This window comes from Petromyzon marinus, chromosome 46, assembly GCF_048934315.1.
Source record: "Petromyzon marinus isolate PM22_M1 ecotype Great Lakes invasive population chromosome 46, UKy_Petmar_22M1.pri1.0, whole genome shotgun sequence".
NCBI classification, from domain to species: Eukaryota; Metazoa; Chordata; class Hyperoartia; order Petromyzontiformes; family Petromyzontidae; genus Petromyzon; species Petromyzon marinus.
In genome coordinates, this window is record NC_133712.1 from 13046908 (window position 1) to 13066109 (window position 19202).

The 19202-nt window shown below is 55.3% G+C and overlaps 1 protein-coding gene across 1 annotated transcript; it reads left to right on the forward strand.

The window, feature by feature from the left end:
* Positions 1-1401: 1401 nt before the first annotated feature.
* On the forward strand, positions 1402-19142 carry FBXW12 (F-box and WD repeat domain containing 12). The gene is made up of 11 exons (XM_032971371.2): positions 1402-1579; positions 2293-2543; positions 11675-11712; positions 12272-12423; positions 12944-13152; positions 14378-14593; positions 14921-15085; positions 15889-16183; positions 16414-16604; positions 17114-17274; positions 17882-19142. Exons 1-11 carry the CDS (start codon positions 1474-1476, stop codon positions 17979-17981), a joined length of 1884 nt encoding a protein of 627 aa, XP_032827262.1. The 5' UTR covers positions 1402-1473; the 3' UTR covers positions 17982-19142.
* The last annotated feature ends 60 nt before the right edge of the window (positions 19143-19202 follow it).

Sequence of the window (19202 nt, forward strand, 5' to 3'; positions counted from 1 at the left end):
GCCGCGAGTCACAATGCACCCAGGTGCGTGGAGCGCGTGCACTAATCAACTTCGGTGTTGACGGTGCGTGCCGGTTCTGGTTAGTGGGGTGGTGGTGTTGGAGGGGGATAGATGCAATTATCGAGGTTTGTGAGTCTGGGATTGCAAGGCGCAGTTGAGGATTGGGTGCTGTTGGCACCCAGACCGACGAGGCACGTGTTATCATGATGTATCAATCGCACTTCACGTGCCCATGGCGATGGCCCCCGTGTGTCTCGCTTTGGAGCACGAGGTCATTGCGTGGTGCACCCACACTGCTGGATATGCAGACGACGATTTGATACGTTGAATGCGTTCATTGCCGTAACAGAGGGGTTTTTTTGGGCGTTATAGATCGTCTAAATAGAGACGTGTCGTTAAACCCGCCACCACCCGACAAAGACAATTAGTAAGGTTTGTCACGACAACAAAACAACCTTACTAATTATTATTATATTCTCATTCTACGTGACCTTACCGAAAGAACCAAAGAAGATGAATCCTTGCAGTCACGAAAGCTTTAAATCGACATTTAACCTTACTAAAGTGGCTGTGTCGGGTGGTGGCGGGTTTAACGACACATTTACGAGATCTAATCCAAAAAATACCTCTTATGGATATTGGTCCCGAAAGCCTACGTGTGAATGCGTTAACTTATAAGGATGCCATTTTATCCCAAGTTTTCCTTAAACGCGTTGACAATTGCAAGCGGCGTTCATTGCAAAATTGCTCTCTTTGTATTTTTTAAGTCCCTAAAACTTTCTTCGATTTGCATGTTTTTCAGGGATGTTTACCGACCCTCCACAGAATCGTTGTTTTTAAACATCGCGGTGAGCAGAGCGCTCCCTCGTGGCTGCAGGGGTCACGTGAACCCGTTGAACACAACTACTGCTATGTATGCACACGTATGCGTTGAACTTCTTTCACACCGTACGTAGACAACCGTGCTAATCGGACGTGTGAGTCTATGTGTGAGTCTATGGGTCTCTGTGTGGTGTCTATGGGTCTGTGTGTGTGTCTATGGGTCTCTGTGTGAGTCTATGGGTCTATCTGTGGTGTCTATGGGTCTATGTGTGTGTCTATGGGTCTCTGTGTGAGTCTATGGGTCTATCTGTGGTGTCTATGGGTCTCTGTGTGAGTCTATGGGTCTCTGTGTGAGTCTATGGGTCTCTGTGTGAGTCTATGGGTCTGTGTGGTGTCTATGGGTCTCTGTGTGAGTCTATGGGTCTATCTGAGGTGTCTATGGGTCTCTGTGTGAGTCTATGGGTCTCTGTGTGAGTCTATGGGTCTCTGTGTGAGTCTATGGGTCTGTGTGGTGTCTATGGGTCTCTGTGTGAGTCTATGCATGTTGGACTTCTTTCGCACCGCACGTAGCCAACCGTGCTAATCGGAGGTGCGCGTGTACAGCTGGACTCTCTCCATCGTCGTCGTCAGCCGTCATCCATCCACTGCTGGATGAAGGCCTCCTCCCCCGAGCCGTCGCCACCTCTCACGATCCTGCAATGTGATTTTTTAAAAATCCGCCCCGCACACGCGCCGAGTCCATCGCTCCATCTCCTCGGTAGGAGCCCCTCGGGGGAGCATTCTGTCTGAACCGCCGTACAGTGTGGTCCAGATGTCTTTTGACCACCAATGAATTAACCCCCAACATTGTTATCCATTGCATATTCATTTGTGTTTTAAACAAACCGTACTTTAAAAAATACAGAGTTTTTGTTAATTAAATGGGTGTCACAAGACATCTGGGCCACCCACTACACGATATGAATCCAAAATCTTCGATTCTTAAACCACGCGATTAAACAACGATATGAATCCACGAGTCTAATATGGTAGTTAAAGTATCATTTTATTAACAGATTTAACATCAATCATCATTCAAGAGGGTGGATAAAACAAGCAGTACCACTTTGTGGGAGGTCAACAGCGGGTCATCCTTATGAACAGACTAGCCCCGGCCATGATACTGTTCTGTGGAATTTTACACCACAGACTCAAGAGTATGGATGGACTTGTCTTCGTCATGGGAATGTGGAATTGAAGCAACAAACTCACTCGGTATTGGGCTTCAACCAGAGAATTGGAGAATTCCCAAACGCGGGCTCAGAGCAAGGGTGGACTTGTTCCTCGACCGTAGGAATGTGGAATTTCCGCTCGTGGCAAAGCGAAACGGGGTACGGCCGTGCCCTCGCCCGCGGGAATGTGGAGTGGGCACGCGGATAGCGCCACCTCCCGGATGCCGACTGTTGGATTAGACACGCGCGCGTTTCTTAGGGTTCACGCGGAAGCAAACGAGCCCCCCCCGTGACTCCGCTGATATTTTCGAGCCGCTCACGGAGCCGGGGCCACCTGAGGGAGGCTTCGTGGCCGCGCAGGGTGCGAGCCGACGGTTCGAGTCCTATCCCCGGCGCGGCAGGGCAGCAATGGAGTGCGAGCAGCAGCAGCAGCTGCCGTTTGACTGCCTGGCGCACGTGTTCACCTTCCTGCAAGCAGAGCAGCTGCTGAGGGCAGCGGCCGTCAACCGGGTGAGTGAGTGTGGGGGTGAGTGTGTGTGTGTGGGGGTGAGTGTGTGTGTGGGGGTGAGTGTGTGGGGGAGAGTGTGTGGGGGTGAGTGTGTGTGTGTGGGGGTGAGTGTGTGGGGGTGAGTGTGTGTGTGTGGGGGTGAGTGTGTGTGTGGGGGTGAGTGTGTGGGGGTGAGTGTGTGGGGGTGAGTGTGTGTGTGTGGGGGTGAGTGTGTGGGGGTGAGTGTGTGGGGGTGAGTGTGTGGGGGTGAGTGTGTGGGGGTGAGTGTGTGGGGGTGAGTGTGTGTGTGGGGGTGAGTGAGTGTGTGGGGGTGAGTGTGTGTGTGGGGGTGAGTGTGTGTGTGGGGGTGAGTGTGTGTGTGGGGGTGAGTGTGTGTGTGGGGGTGAGTGTGTGTGTGGGGGTGAGTGTGTGTGTGGGGGTGAGTGAGTGTGTGGGGGTGAGTGTGTGTGTGGGGGTGAGTGTGTATGGGGGTGAATGAGTGTGGGTGTAAGTGTGTGTGGAGTTGAGTGTGTGTGTGGGGGTGAGTGTGTGTGGGGGTGAGTGAGTGTGTGGGGGTGAGTGTGTGTGTGGGGGTGAGTGAGTGTGTGGGGGTGAGTGTGTGTGTGGGGGTGAGTGTGTGGGGGTGAGTGTGTGTGTGGGGGTGAGTGTGTGTGGGGGTGAGTGTGTGTGTGGGGGTGAGTGAGTGTGTGGGGGTGAGTGTGTGGGGGTGAGTGTGTGTGTGGGGGTGAGTGTGTGGGGGTGAGTGTGTGTGTAGGGGTGAGTGTGTGTGTGGGGGTGAGTGTGTGTGTGTGGGGGTGAGTGAGTGTGTGGGGGTGAGTGTGTGTGTGGGGGTGAGTGAGTGTGTGGGGGTGAGTGAGTGTGTGGGGGTGAGTGTGTGTGTGGGGGTGAGTGTGTGTGTGGGGGTGAGTGTGTGTGTGGGGGTGAGTGTGTGTGTGGGGGTGAGTGTGTGGGGGTGAGTGTGTGTGTAGGGGTGAGTGTGTGTGTGGGGGTGAGTGTGTGTGTGTGGGGGTGAGTGAGTGTGTGGGGGTGAGTGTGTGTGTGGGGTGAGTGAGTGTGTGGGGGTGAGTGTGTGTGTGGGGGTGAGTGAGTGTGTGGGGGTGAGTGAGTGTGTGGTGTGGGGGTGAGTGTGTGTGTGTGGGGGGTGAGTGTGTGTGTGGGGGGTGAGTGTGTGTGTGGGGTGAGTGTGTGTGTGGGGGTGAGTGTGTGTGTGTGTGGGGGTGAGTGAGTGTATGGGGGTGAGTGTGTGTGGGGGGTGAGTGTGTGTGTGGGGGTGAGTGTGTGTGTGGGGGTGAGTGAGTGTGTGGGGGTGAGTGTGGGTATGGGGGTGAGTGAGTGTGGGTGTGAGTGTGTGTGGGGGTGAGTGTGTGTGTGGGGGTGAGTGTGTGTGGGGGTGAGTGAGTGTGTGGGGGTGAGTGTGTGTATGGGGGTGAGTGTGTGTGTGGGGGTGAGTGTGTGTGTGTGGGGGTGAGTGTGTGTGTGGGGGTGAGTGTGTGTGGGGTGAGTGTGTGTGTGGGGGGTGAGTGTGTGTGTGGGGGTGAGTGTGTGTGTGGGGGTGAGTGAGTGTGTGGGGGTGAGTGTGTGTGTGGGGGTGAGTGTGTATGGGGGTGAGTGAGTGTGTGGGGGTGAGTGTGTGTGTGGGGGTGAGTGAGTGTGTGTGTGGGGGTGAGTGAGTGTGTGTGTGGGGGTGAGTGAGTGTGTGTGGGTTGGGTGAGTGTGTGTGTGGGGGGTGAGTGTGAGTGTGGGGGGTGAGTGTGGTGTGGGGGTGGGTGAGTGTGTGTGTGGGTGGGTGAGTGTGTGTGGTGGGTGAGGTGAGTGTGTGTGTGGGGGTGAGTGTGTGTGGGGGTGAGTGTGTGTGGGGTGAGTGTGTGTGTGGGGGTGAGTGAGTGTGTGGGGGTGAGTGTGTGTGTGGGGGTGTGTGTGTGTGGGGGTGAGTGAGTGTGGGGTTGAGTGTGTGTAGGGGTGAGTGTGTGTGTGGGGGTGAGTGAGTGTGTGGGGGTGAGTGTGTGTGGGGGGTGAGTGTGTATGGGGGTGAATCAGTGTGGGGTGAGTGTGTGTGTGGGGGTGAGTGTGTGTGTGGGGGTGAGTGTGTGTGTGTGAGGGTGAGTGAGTGTGTGTGTGGGGGTGAGTGTGTGTGTGGGGGTGAGTGAGTGTGTGGGGGTGAGTGTGTGTGTGGGGGGTGAGTGTGTATGGGGGTGAGTGAGTGTGTGGGGGTGAGTGTGTGTGGGGGTGAGTGAGTGTGTGGGGTGAGTGTGTGTGGGGTGAGTGTGTGTGTGTGTGTGGGGTGAGTGTGTGTGTGTGGGGTGAGTGTGTGTGTGGGGGTGAGTGTGTGTGTGGGGGTGAGTGTGTGGTGGGGGTGAGTGTGTATGGGGGTGAGTGAGTGTGTGGGGGTGAGTGTGTGTGGGGGTGAGTGTGGTGTGTGTGTGGGGGTGAGTGTGTGTGTGTGGGGGTGAGTGTGTGTGTGGGGGTGAAGTGTGTGTGTGGGGGTGAGTGTGTGTGTGGGGGTGAGTGAGTGTGTGTGGGGGTGGGTGAGTGTGTGTGTGGGGGTGAGTGTGTGTGTGGGGGTGAGTGTGTGTGGGGGTGAGTGTGTGTGTGGGGGTGAGGTGTGTGGGGGTGAGTGTGTGTGTGGGGGTGAGTGTGTGTGTGGGGGTAGTGTGTGTGTGGGGTGAGTGTGTGTGTGGGGGTGAGTGTGTGTGTGGGGGTGAGTGTGTGTGGGGGTGAGTGTGTGTGTGGGGGTGAGTGTGTGTGTGGGGGTGAGTGTGTGTGTGTGTGTGTGAGTGTGTGTGTGTGGGGGTGAGTGAGTGTGTGGGGGTGAGTGTGTGTGTGGGGGTGTGTGTGTGTGGGGGTGAGTGTGTGTGGGGTTGAGTGTGTGTGTGGGGGTGAGTGTGTGTGTGGGGGTGAGTGAGTGTGTGGGGGTGAGTGTGTGTGGGGTGAGTGTGTGTGGGGTGACTGAGTGTGGGTGTGAGTGTGTGTGGGGTTGAGTGTGTGTGTGTGGGGGTGAGTGTGTGTGTGGGGGTGAGTGTGTATGGGGGTGGAGTGAGTGTGTGGGGGTGAGTGTGTGGGGTGAGTGTGTGTGTGTGGGTGAGTGTGTGTGTGTGGGGGGTGAGTGTGTGTGTGGGGTGGGTGAGTGAGTGTGTGGGGGTGAGTGTGTGTGTGGGGGTGAGTGTGTATGGGGGTGAGTGAGTGTGTGTGTGGGGGTGAGTGAGTGTGTGTGGGGGTGGGTGAGTGTGTGTGTGGGGGTGAGTGTGTGTGTGGGGGTGAGTGTGTGTGGGGGTGAGTGTGTGTGTGTGGGGGTGAGTGTGTGTGTGTGTGGGGGTGAGTGTGTGTGTGGGGGTGAGTGTGTGTGTGGGGTGAGTGAGTGTGTGTGTGGGGGTGAGTGAGTGTGTGTGGGGGTGGGTGAGTGTGTGTGTGGGGGTGAGTGTGGTGTGGGGGTGAGTGTGTGTGGGGGTGAGTGTGTGTGTGGGGGTGAGTGTGTGTGGGGGTGAGTGTGTGTGTGGAGGTGAGTGTGTGTGTGGGGGTTAGTGTGTGTGTGGGGTTGAGTGTGTGTGTGGGGGTGAGTGTGTGTGTGGGGGTGAGTGTGTGTGGGGGTGAGTGTGTATGGGGGTGAGTGAGTGTGGGTGTGAGTGTGTGTGGGGTTGAGTGTGTGTGTGGGGGTGAGTGTGGTGTGGGGTGTGTGTGTGTGTGTGTGTGGGGGTGAGTGTGTGTGTGTGGGGGTGAGTGTGTGTGTGGGGGTGAGTGAGTGTGTGTGTGGGGGTGAGTGAGTGTGTGTGGGGGTGGGGAGTGTGTGTGTGGGGGTGAGTGTGAGTGTGGGGGTGAGTGAGTGTGTGTGGGGGTGGGTGAGTGTGTGTGTGGGTGGGTGAGTGTGTGTGTGGGTGGGTAAGTGTGTGTGTGGGGGTGAGTGTGTGTGGGGGTGAGTGTGTGTGGGAGTGAGTGTGTGTGTGGGGGTGAGTGAGTGTGTGGGGGTGAGTGTGTGTGTGGGGGTGTGTGTGTGTGGGGGTGAGTGTGTGTGGGGTTGAGTGTGTGTGTGGGGGTGAGTGTGTGTGTGGGGGTGAGTGAGTGTGTGGGGGTGAGTGTGGTGGGGGTGAGTGTGTATGGGGGTGAATGAGTGTGGGTGTGAGTGTGTGTGGGGTTGAGTGTGTGTGTGGGGGTGAGTGTGTGTGTGGGGGTGAGTGTGTGTGTGTGAGGGTGAGTGAGTGTGTGTGTGGGGGTGAGTGTGTGTGTGGGGGTGAGTGAGTGTGTAGGGGTGAGTGTGTGTGTGGGGGTGAGTGTGTATGGGGGTGAGTGAGTGTGTGGGGGTGAGTGTGTGTGGGGGTGAGTGTGTGTGTGTGTGTGGGGGTGAGTGTGTGTGTGTGGGGGTGAGTGTGTGTGTGGGGGTGAGTGAGTGTGTGGGGGTGAGTGTGGTGTGGGGGTGAGTGTGTATGGGGGTGAGTGAGTGTGTGGGGGTGAGTGTGTGTGGGGGTGAGTGTGTGTGTGTGTGTGGGGGTGAGTGTGTGTGTGTGGGGGTGAGTGTGTGTGTGGGGGTGAGTGAGTGTGTGTGTGGGGGTGAGTGAGTGTGTGTGTGGGGGTGAGTGAGTGTGTGTGGGGGTGGGTGAGTGTGTGTGTGGGGGTGAGTGTGTGTGTGGGGGTGAGTGTGTGTGGGGGTGAGTGTGTGTGTGGGGGTGAGTGTGTGTGGGGGGTGAGTGTGTGTGTGGGGGTGAGTGTGTGTGTGGGGGTTAGTGTGTGTGTGGGGTTGAGTGTGTGTGTGGGGGTGAGTGTGTGTGTGGGGGTGAGTGTTGTGTGGGGGTGAGTGTGTGTGTGGGGGTGAGTGTGTGTGTGGGGGTGAGTGTGTGTGTGTGTGTGAGTGTGTGTGTGTGGGGGTGAGTGAGTGTGTGGGGGTGAGTGTGTGTGTGGGGTGTGTGTGTGTGGGGGTGAGTGTGTGTGGGGTTGAGTGTGTGTGTGGGGGTGAGTGTGTGTGTGGGGGTGAGTGAGTGTGTGGGGGTGAGTGTGTGTAGGGGTGAGTGTGTATGGGGGTGAATGAGTGTGGGTGTGAGTGTGTGTGGGGTTGAGTGTGTGTGTGGGGGTGAGTGTGTGTGTGGGGGTGAGTGTGTATGGGGGTGAGTGAGTGTGTGGGGGTGAGTGTGTGTGGGGGTGAGTGTGTGTGTGTGTGGGGGTGAGTGTGTGTGTGTGGGGGGTGAGTGTGTGTGTGGGGGTGAGTGAGTGTGTGGGGGTGAGTGTGTGTGTGGGGGTGAGTGTGTATGGGGGTGAGTGAGTGTGTGTGTGGGGGGTGAGTGAGTGTGTGTGGGGGTGGGTTGAGTGTGTGTGTGGGGGTGAGTGTGTGTGTGGGGGTGAGTGTGTGTGGGAGTGAGTGTGTGTGTGTGTGTGGGGGTGAGTGTGTGTGTGTGTGGGGGTGAGTGTGTGTGTGGGGGTGAGTGTGTGTGTGGGGGTGAGTGAGTGTGTGTGTGGGGGTGAGTGAGTGTGTGTGGGGGTGGGTGAGTGTGTGTGTGGGGGGTGAGTGTGTGTGTGGGGTGAGTGTGTGTGGGGGTGAGTGTGTGTGTGGGGGTGAGTGTGTGTGGGGTGAGTGTGTGTGTGGGGGTGAGTGTGTGTGTGGGGGTTAGTGTGTGTGTGGGGTTGAGTGTGTGTGTGGGGGTGAGTGTGTGTGTGGGGGTGAGTGTGTGTGGGGGTGAGTGTGTATGGGGGTGAATGAGTGTGGGTGTGAGTGTGTGTGGGGTTGAGTGTGTGTGTGGGGGTGAGTGTGTGTGTGGGGGTGAGTGTGTGTGTGGGGGTGAGTGTGTGTGTGTGTGTGAGGGTGAGTGTGTGGGGGTGAGTGAGTGTGTGGGGGTGAGTGTGTGTGTGGGGGGTTGTGTGTGTGGGGGTGAGTGTGTGTGGGGTTGAGTGTGTGTGTGGGGGGTGAGTGAGTGTGTGTGGGGGTGGGTGAGTGTGTGTGTGTGGGGGTGAGTGAGTGTGGGCGTGTGTGGGGGTGAGTGTGTGTGGGGGTGTGTGTGTGTGTGGGGGTGAGTGTGTGTGGGGGGTGAGGGTGTGTGGGGGGTGAGTGTGTGTGTGGGGGTGAGTGGGGGGTGAGTGTGTGTGGGGGTGAGTGAGTGTGTGTGTGGGGGTGAGTGTGTGTGGGGGTGAGTGTGTGTGTGGGGGTGAGTGGGGGGTGAGTGTGTGTGGGGGGGGGGGTGAGTGTGTGTGGGGGTGAGTGGGGGGTGAGTGTGTGGGGGTGAGTGTGTGTGGGGGTGAGTGTGTGTGTGGGGGTGAGTGTGTGTGTGGGGGTGAGTGTGTGTGTGGGGGTGAGTGTGTGTGGGGGGTGAGTGTGTGTGTGGGGGTGAGTGGGGGGTGAGTGTGTGTGGGGGTGAGTGAGTGTGGGGATGAGTGTGTGTGTGGGGGTGAGTGTGTGGGGGTGAGTGTGTGTGTGGGGGTGAGTGTGTGGGGGGTGAGTGTGTGTGGGGTGTGTGTGTGTGGGGGTGAGTGTGTGGGGGGGGGGTGAGTGTGTGTGGGGTGTGAGTGTGTGTGGGGGTGAGTGGGGGGTGAGTGTGTGTGGGGGTGAGTGGGGGGTGAGTGTGTGTGGGGGTGAGTGTGTGTGGGGATGAGAGAGTGTGGGGGTGGGGGTGAGTGTGTGTGGGGGGTGAGTGTGTGTGGGGGTGAGTGGGGGGTGAGTGTGTGTGGGGGTGAGTGGGGGGTGAGTGTGTGTGGGGGTGAGTGTGTGTGGGGATGAGAGAGTGTGGGGGTGGGGGTGTGTGGGGGGTGAGCGAGTGAAGCTCATGCAGCTGCAATGGCTGCTTTGGGTACACACACGGTTCAGACCACCCCAAAGACCCTGGCTGACAGAGGAGGTGTTCAGGCTGGCTGAGAAAAGTAATATTTAAAAATACTTTTTTTTAAAGCACGCTTTAATTAAATGTACCGTACTGGTAATGGTAGAACTCCACGACTCCAGGAAGTGGCCCCGAGGCTTGCCACAACGTAAGGGAACCGTGGTCAATTACAGCCAACGTCAGTTGACCATGGACAATTAGACCCAAGCCGAAACATAAACACGTAAAAAATAATTCTTAAAAATATATTTTAAAATATTAATGATAGAATATAGTATTGTCATCAATATAACATAAGTATACCAAGTTTGCAGTCGATACCACATTGGGAAGTGGGTAAAAATTGAGTTGCAAGATTTGAGGATGATACAACAACAGACAGTGGAAAGATGTTCTAAATCGAACTAAACATTAAACTAATTTCAATGGTACAGTATATTTTTCAAGTAGTGGTACCCCAAACTTTCGCAGCTCTTATAAATTCCCTTTTCACACCATCAATAGGTAAACTCCCCCCCCCCCGCGCCAAATGGCAAGTCCACCGGCACGTACACCACCTCTTTTTTAAAATCGGCCAATCAAATGCAAATTTTTATGCTAATTTCTTTGTCAGGACACCTTGTTTGCTCGCACACAGCTTAAAGGTCCGCGGTCTGAGCGTGGTTGTGTTTCGCTAAATTCTCCTGTTTGATTTGTACTAGGTGCCTCGGTGAATGTATATGCTCTGACTTTAACATAGCTATTTCTGTGACCAGTTACAAGCTAATCACTCAGCTATTTCAATGCTAAATTCTATGCTAATTCCTTTGTCAAGGGGTGCCTCTGCGGATGTGTATACTTTAACTTAGCTATTTCAATGCTAAATTCTATGCTAATTCCTTTGTCAAGGGGTGCCTTTGCGGATGCGTATGCTTTAACTTTAACATAGCCATTTCTGTGACCAGTCACAAGCTAATCACTCAGCCATTTCAATGCTAAATTATATGCTAATTCCTTTGTCAAGGCGCTTTGTTTCTTCTCACACAGCTTAAAGGTCGTGATCTGAACGTGGCTTTTTTCACTCCAGCGCTGTCCTCCAGACAGTCTCGTCCCTTCACCTGATGAAGGCCGCTTGTGTTGTGGCCGAAACGTCGTGATTTTTGTTATTTTATTTTTTACCTACGTGACTTTACCCAATAGAACCAAAGAGTATGGATCCTTGCAGTCACGAAAGCTTTAAATCTAGAACAGACAGTGAGTTAATAAAAAAGCGACAGGCCCACTCTCATCTGCTACAGCATCTCACGTCGGAGAATGAGGAGGCTTACCGCAGCCTTGGCTTCAAGGATGGGTGGTGGTCGCGGGTTGCTGAGGGAGATGGAATCTGCCTCAATGGCCCGCGATCACAAATCGCTCTTTAATTCCTCCTTTAAAAAGGGGGGACCGCACAGACTGTAACAACTACAGGGGCATCTCACTCCTCAGTGTGCCGGGAAAGGTCCTGGCAAGGATTATTCAACATCGCCTTGCCAGGCACGCTCAGGAGAGGCTCGCAGAGGCCCCAATGCGGTTTCAGGAAAGGGCGGTCCTGCACGGATGCCATATTTTCTGTCCGTCTGCTACAGCAGAGGTGTATGGAATTCCAACAAGACCTACATCTCTGCTTTATTGACCTGGTCAAGGCCTATGATGCCATCAGCAGGCTTGGGCTCTGGGTTGTGCTTGTGTGGGGTTATGCCGAATTTCAATTCCTCAACTACGCGTGGCATCCATCGGTGGCTATCCGCGGCGTTTTCCCAACTCGACTTCCCGCGACCGCCCCAGCCACCACGCTCCGTCTCGCACCGTTCAAATTGTACAAATTAACTCGTGGCACGCTGCACGCGCCCGATGATCGTTAAACAAGTCCCACGTGACGGGCCGGTCTACGTCACGCGGAACACGTGTGCGTGTGCGTGCATACACGCACACGGACGGACGGACGGACGGACGGAACACGTACGCCGAGTTTCTCCACAGTCTTAATTGCAGTCGGCTCTGTTAAGGGAGACGGCGTTAACTGCTGAGCGCGTCACGTTGGGACTTGTTGAACAATCATCGGGCGTGTGCAGCGCTGGGGAGAGAAAGGAGGCCATGTGTGGTGCTGACGACATCACGGGTGTCAGCCTTAATAGGTAGCTGCGAATGGCACTTATACCCTCCCAACAGCTTGTTACAATCTATTTGGGGAGATCTTTGTATATTGGTATGTGCGGGGTGCATATTCTCACGTGTATGCGTGCGTGCGTACACGTTTGTTTGTGCGTGTGTACACGTGTGTGTGTGTACACGTGTGTGTCTGTCCTCTTCCCTCCTGTCACCAGTTGTGGAATGCTGTGGCCAACTCACCCGCGCTGTGGAGGTAAAGAACCCAGCTCTCGACTCTTACTCACACCTGTCAACCTTCACTGCCACCCGTCCACTTGCCTGTCCGCCCACCTGACCATCCGCTCTCCCTTTCAGTCACCCGGCGAGCAACTCGCACAATTACAACAGAGCCCTAGCCAGCAGTGGTACGGGCAAGAAAGTGCAGGACTGCACCTTTACAATTAGGTGAATGAGCCACAAATAAAACTGCAAATGAAAGAAATAAAAACGAACAAACCTGTGACCCCATGACCCAGTGATAGGGTCGCTACCTATCCAGGTTTGACCCAGACAATCCAGGACTTGGCATCTGTGATCTGCTATCGGTGTTGCCTTGAACTTCACGGCCGTAAACCGCAGTGTTGATGATAGACCTCGTGCTGACCGAGAGATAGAGCGCGTCTGGCTTCGTATATACGTATATGTTGAACTTCTTTCGCACCGTACGTAGCCAACCATGTTCATCAGAGGTGCGGCGGACGTGCACACGGTGAGCCTTCATCCAGCAGTGGAAGAAGTGGAAACCCAACCGCGCTGTCACCCGCCCCGCACAGGTGCCTGTGCCGGCGCCGCTGGGCGTTCTGCCGTGTGGAGCGAGCGAGCGAGTGGAAGCGCTACTACCTGCGGCGCCAGGGGCTCGAGAGGGCGCTGGGCTGCGGGCGACCGGGCGCCGACTACACCTGCACCACGCTGAGGGGCCACGCCGGTGCCCGCACACAAAGACAAAGATCCCCCGCATAGCCTTTAACAGGCTGGGCAAGTGCTGTTCGCGAGTAGCACCTATTGAGGCCGGCACGGCACACCAGGGGGGTGGGTGGCCAGCACCACGCCCGGCCGCCTTTGTCTCCCGAGTGACGATGTTTACACATCGTCCTGGATACTCATCAGAGTTCGATTCGACCTTAGCGGAGGCCCACGACTGGTTTAGATAACCCTCACTTGTGTTGGTGCGTGTGCGTGTCTGGGGAGCGGCAGTGTAGTGGTTACCGTGCTGCACTACAAACCCGCGGTCCTGGGCCTCTGTTAGGTCGACTCAGCCTCATACAAGCACCGGGTTCCCGTTTCCAGTATAGCTGCTGAGGCCTGCACATCAGTCGAGCCTCTTGAGCACAGCGAGGCTGTTGAGCACGTTAAGGAATGCACGATGTTTTGGGTAGACAGGTACCAAACGACACCACGGAATCTCACTGCGGTGGCAACTGCTATCCCCTCGCCCTCCTCTCTAGGCGCGATCTCGGCCGTGTGCTACCTCACGGACGGAGAACCACACATCGACACGGCACAGGGCGACGACGATTACGACGACGATGGTCAGGAGAACACGGAGAGAGGAAAGAGCGGAGCGAGCGCGCCGCGGCCAGAGAAAACTCGACCCTTGACCTGCGTGTGCAGCGCCAGCAATGACGGCAGCGTGCGAGCGTGGGACGTGCACACGGTACGCCTTCATCCAGCAGTGGATTGACCATGGCTCATGGTAATGGCAGGGACGAATCTACCGTTTTATTATATCCTTGCGGTTGGTGGCAGCAATGTGGTTCAGGAGCTCAATGCCAATGTCGGGATCTGCTGGCCATGACGAGAGGCTTCAGCAGAGAGAGGGTTTGTGTCGTTTTGCTGTTCCTCCTCCGTTGAAGGAGCGCAGACGACAGTGGTTTATTATTTGGTCCAGAGCTTGGGTTGCATAGCCACGATCGCACTAGATTGGCTCGTCATTAACTTTCCGGCCTGGTGATAAAATACCGCACCTCTGATTAGCGCGGTTGGTTACATACGGTGCGAAATAATTTCAACCGACATACATCCACACATCACTGTGGCCGTAACCCTTGGTGTTAGAGAACGGCCCAAAGAAGTGGATATCACAGAACTAGCTCTGTCACCGCTGATCCACGGGCTGTGTGCGGATATGAAAGTAAAGTTACGTGCGTTAAAACAGTTTAATGCTTTATTTGTGCAGTCATTGGTGACCAGGCTGAGACCACCAACTCACGACGTTTGGGAACCTGAATTCGAAGTCAGGTTTTCACCTCAAGAAACAAAGGGACACATCTTGGGAATACAAAAAATAATAATCTCGCGATACCAGGAACAAGTGGAGAACAACACGTCAATACATTATGTCGTGTTGCATCATCGTTATTACACAACTGATACAAATCAGGACCATTAACGACGCGGGAAGAGTTCCAGATTTCCCAGCACAGCTGTTGCTTTGGTTGCCTCAACGAGAGGACGATCCTGGGCAAATGTGAACAGGTGGAAACCCTAATTCTGAAGTGGATATCATAGAACTGTTAATTAACATCTCGCCACGGTGGCGAGATGTTAACTACCTCACCTGGTATGCAGGAGGTCGTGGGTTCGATTCTGACCCTCACCTTTGTATATTTGGGGTTTGCATGTTCTCCCCGTGGTACTCCTGTTTTCCCTCCACGGGATAAGCCACTTCGTTTTGGCGAGCTCGCTTCTGAAATAGAACTGTATAGCTCAGTGGGCCTTATCTGGTAAAATAAAAAGTTTCGTTTAATTGTAATGCAGCGGTGCCAGCTGAGCACTCTGTCCTCTGAGCCACCCGACCTCCGCGATGTGCCCCCGCTGGAGGCGACCACTCCTCATTTCCATGCCGGGACCCAGTCTCACCCTCCGACGATCGCTTGCAGGGCCAGCAGCTGTGGGTGGCTGGGCAAGTGGGCGGCACGGCCGTGGAGTGCCTGGTGGCTGTGCCGACGCTGGGACTCGTGGTGTCGGGGAGCCGGGTCGGAGAAGTCACGGTGTGGGATGCGGCCGGAGGTCACGAGGTCGCGACCCGAGCTGACCCCACGCCCGGGGTCATGGTGCTCGCGACGTGCGCGTTGGAGGACGGCCACTTCCTGCTTGTGAGTCCGCGATCGCACGATCTGCACCGCGATTGTCACGCGCTCAATTGTAAGCGTACAGCCCTTTCGTGAAGCGCCCTGCTGGACGGGGACCTCCCCGCGACGTGTGGGTTGTGAGAAGAGCGAGGTGAGTGCGTGGGGCACAGCAGAGCAAGACGAGAGGGGAGAGGGTAGAGGCAGGCAGGGGAGAGTCCGTGGAGGGTCGTAATCGCGGTGCGCGTGCGACCTTGAGGTCAATCCTGGGACAGGACCGGGGTGGAGTGGCGGGGGGGGGTGTAGATCGGGGGAGAGCGGTGACGCGGCCACGCGGCCACTGTGCGTCGCCAGGCGGGCGGCAACATGGGCACCTTGCGGGTACTGGCGCTGCCCTCCCTCGCCCCCGTGCGCAGCCTTCTCCTGGCCGAGGACCACACTCTTAACCTGCTGTCGCCGGCGCCGGTCGGCACCGTGATCCTGGTGGGTGCCACCCACAGCCCTGACGTGCCAGTGCAGGTGAGTACAGCGAGAGCTGTTTTGAAGCCAAAGGTCCCATCGCTGCACACCTATCGGCTGCTCGGACTTTCTCTCTTCGTGCGCTTCTACCGTGCGCCTCTTCTCTCATCCAGCATGTTATTAAGTAATACACCTTTTAATTGCATGCCTATTCCAGGCATCGTATATATTGATGAACTGTCATTAACCCATATAGTAATATGCACTGCTTATTTACAGGTTAATATAATCCATTATTATTTATATGACCATAATAAACCACCCTCTGATCTTTGCACTTGATAGGCTCACAGTGATGACATAATATTGCTGTATTTAAGATCGGAAGCAGGAAGACTTCCTCACAATTATGTAAAATCGCCTGATGAAGCTCATTGTAATCACCAGCAAAACGTCGTGCTGAATTGTAAATGTTGTGGATTTACTCACCATCACGCCAGTGTACACGTTTTGTTCACGTGACAAACCTTACCAATTGGCTGTGTTGGGTGGTGGTGGGTTTCCGACACATTTATATTTACGCAATCTAATCCAAAAACCTTTAGTATAAATAATATTGACCGAGAAAGCCTCCGTGTTCAATTCTTCTCTCGTCCTCGCAAACACCGCCCATGCGCAGAGATCCATCGACTTGCAACGAGAACCATAGATTTGTATAGGCCCATGCACTTACATAGTCTTACATACAGAGCCATTCTTTTAACACGTCCGGCATCGTACGACGCGGCTGGCGTTGGTACAATTCCGCTTGGCACCGTTCGACATGGATTTGACGTTGCGTGCGGTGGCGCCGGCGCGACCAGCTGCTGGGCGTGCGAGCGCTGTGCACGGTGGACGAGGAGGAGGCACCTCCCGACCCCCGCCGGCCTCTGCCCCCGCGCCCCGCCAACTGGCGCCCCAATCCCATGGCGGCGATGGTGACGGCGACGCTCCCGGAGATCGCCGGTCTCGGCGTGCTGGCGGCGGCGTGGTTCCCCGCCAATCCAGCGCGCCTCGCCGCCGCCGTCGAGCTGGCCGATGGGCAGCACGAGGTGCGCTGCTTCGACGTGGCGCTGGACAAGGCCAGGGGCAGGGCCAGGGCCAAGGAGCACATCGCCGGTAGGTGCGGGGCGCCTCGTGGGCCGCGCAACGACGGCGGGCTCGATGAGCCGCCTAAATGGTTCGCAGTTTCAACCCGATGGTTTTTCGCCTCGTTTTTTTGTGTTTTCACGTCTCCCTCATTGAGGTGCAGCCATCAGTTGCAGCTCTGTATCTGGTCGCGTCGGCGTCCGAAGCGGAACCCGATTCCGTCCGATCTTTCTCCCCTCGCGCCGCGCTCTCTCCGCCAGTGAGCGAGGTGGCGGTGCGGTTCACGATTCCCAAGGAGCAGTGGGCGACGCAAGCGCCGTTCCTGCGCACAGCGAGCCACAACATCGTCCTCACGACGCTCGGGCAGCAGCTGAGCGTGTGGGACGCGGCCACCGGGGGTCGCCTCGCGACGTTCAGCGACCACAAGCAGCAGATCACCGGCATCCACGTGGTGCGGGCCTGGCGGCACCACCGTACTATACACGGCACCACCACATTACACCACCACACTATACACAAAATGTCCTACGACAAACTGAGACAATGGTTTGGCTTGCTCTTTCGTAATGACATGCCACATCGAGCGTAACCTCTCACAATGGCTGCTGACGGCCACCAGTCCACGTGGCAAGTACTCCCTGTCTAGATTAACACGTAGGAGGGCTTTCGCGACCGATATTATCTGGGATTTTTTGGGTTACATCGCGTAAATATAAATGCGTCGTTAAACCCACCACAGCCAATTAATGTTTGTCACGTAGACAAAACATGCTAATTCATTACTTAGGACAGCACACCGGTGTGCTGGGAGAGTAAACCGACGAAGTTTCACCAGTAATTACAACCAGCATCATCAGGCGACAGCCAGACACGGAAAGTACTCTGTGATAAAATCAAGCCGCCCCTTACCCTGGGCACTGCCACACTCATTGCGCCTGTGTCTGGCCGCGCGGTCCGCAGGACCCGTTCCGCGTGGTGAGCTGCTCGCTTGACCTGTCCCTGCGCGTCTACACCTGGGCGCAAGCGGCGGAGGGAATGGAGGTGGCAGCGGCGGCAGCGGCGGCGGGACAACAGCTGGTCAGCAAGTACACCCTGCTGGGGGGGTCGCTGACCTGCTCGCGGTGAGTCGGCCCACCAGCGTGGCGGTGCAGCGGCGACAATTTACACTGCGGAAGCGAACGATTCTTTCTCTGACCCAAACAATTTTGTGAATCGGTTCCGTCCGCTCGATTAGTCCAACTGTAACGGCAACGATGATGTGCGTGATAGTTTGCGCAAATCGTGAACAATCGATGACATGATTCGATGTATGTATTAAAGTGCGTAAGAATAGTGTGTGCGTATGCCCGTGTCTGTGTGTTCATGCGTGGGCATATCCATGCCTGGGGAGCGGTAGTGCAATGGTTCACGTCCAGCGCTACGACCCGAGTTACATTGCTCCTGGCGGCCAACACCAGTGAAGATTATCTGAATCGTTTCTGGGCCTCCCCCAGGTCGACTCCGCATTAAATGAGTTCCTGGTGTGTTGTGTAAACATCACCACTGGGGAGACAAAGGCAGGCGGAGGTGCTGGCCACCTCCCCTCTCGTGTGGTGTGCCGGCCTTCGTAGATGCTCGCCATCAGCACTTGCTGCAACAATCTGCTAAGGCTACAAGGGGGATCTTTGTCTTTTTTTGGCACGTCCATTCTTGTGTGCTTATGCGTCTGTGTGCATGCGCATCCCACAGGGGCTTCAGGAACGTGGTCAGCGACTGCAGCAGCGTGGTTGGCGTGGTGCAGGCCAACAATGGACGGGACGTTCTCAAGGCTTACAACTTCGGCTTGTGAGGGGCATTCTCATACAAAGCCCCGGTGTTTGCATGGACCACCAAGTGGAGGCGTTAAGGAGGAATGCTGTCAGAGGGTGCTTACGTTGAGGCCTCAAAGATAATACACGTGAGGGAGTACATTTGGCATTTGCACTATTTTCGTGGAACAGAGGCAATCACTGGGGTTGCCAACTTTTCCACCATAGTCCCAACGCAGGCGTTTCTCAGTCGACCTCGGTCCATCGTTATCAAAACTGCGTTTAAAGGAGAGCCGACACGAGGTTGCAGCAGGGGGTTCGTCCTTTTATTTATTTCCCCAGTCCACACTTGTCCCCAGCCTTTCTCTGTCCGTTCCCCGCCAGGTCTCTCCTTGCCTGCTCTTCCCCCTTCCGCTGTTGCCACTCCACTGTCCCCCTCCTTTGGCAGGAATCCTTACCACCCCCCCCGACACCCCTTACATGTGTATAATAGTTAAACACAATAACCGGTACCAGATCTCGACGCACATCAATTCCTGCTGCCGGAAGAGATGCCAGTTTTTTTTCGCTCGAACACAGGGAACAAAGGGTGGCAAAAATCTTCAACCGTGAAGGCGCCATGGTCCCACACGGCAAGCTTCGCATAACATTTCCGTTCAGTCGTCTCCCGCAGGACTATCGGATGTTCACGTCGTAGGTGGTTATACTCTGCCCTGCATCTACCTTGGATCTTCTGGGGACCCGCAAATATGGGGTGAAAATGTTTGAAACTCCGGGGAACCGAAAATGGTCAATGGCCCATCTAAGCTGTGCAGTGTCAGGTTAGAACCCGAACGAGTGACCTTGCCTCTTTTGGTAAAGTCACGTAGGTAGAAAAATAATAGATAATTTTTCACGTAGGTAGAAGCATAAGATCATTTTTCTACCTGCGTGACTTTACCGAAAGAACCAAAGAGTATGGATTCCTGCAGTCACGAAAGCTTCAAATCAAGATTGACCTTGCCTCGTTACATTATTTACTTGCACTTTTAATTAGTTGCATTGGCGTTTGTTTTAATCTTTGTACGTTAGTTGTGGTTACCCCATGCACAATAAGATCATTAACATAAAATGGGTAAATGTATATAAACTGGGCAACCGCCACCAATTGAACTTGTTTTGAGACCACTGTAATGTACACGAATAAAACTGCCTTTCTGTTACTTTTTGGGGCTTACCGAGTTCTTTGTTTGGGTCGGCAAAAGTCCTTCGAATGGGTCTTG

Bases quoted from the DNA above. Each gene is read 5' to 3' on its own strand.
- FBXW12 (XM_032971371.2), top strand. From the start codon at position 1,474: ATGAAGGCCTCCTCCCCCGAGCCGTCGCCACCTCTCACGATCCTGCAA. The intron at 13,153-14,377 runs GTACGCCTTCAT...GATCGCTTGCAG, and splicing joins GAGCGTGGGACGTGCACACG to GGCCAGCAGCTGTGGGTGGC. The intron at 14,594-14,920 runs GTGAGTCCGCGA...GTGCGTCGCCAG, and splicing joins AGGACGGCCACTTCCTGCTT to GCGGGCGGCAACATGGGCAC.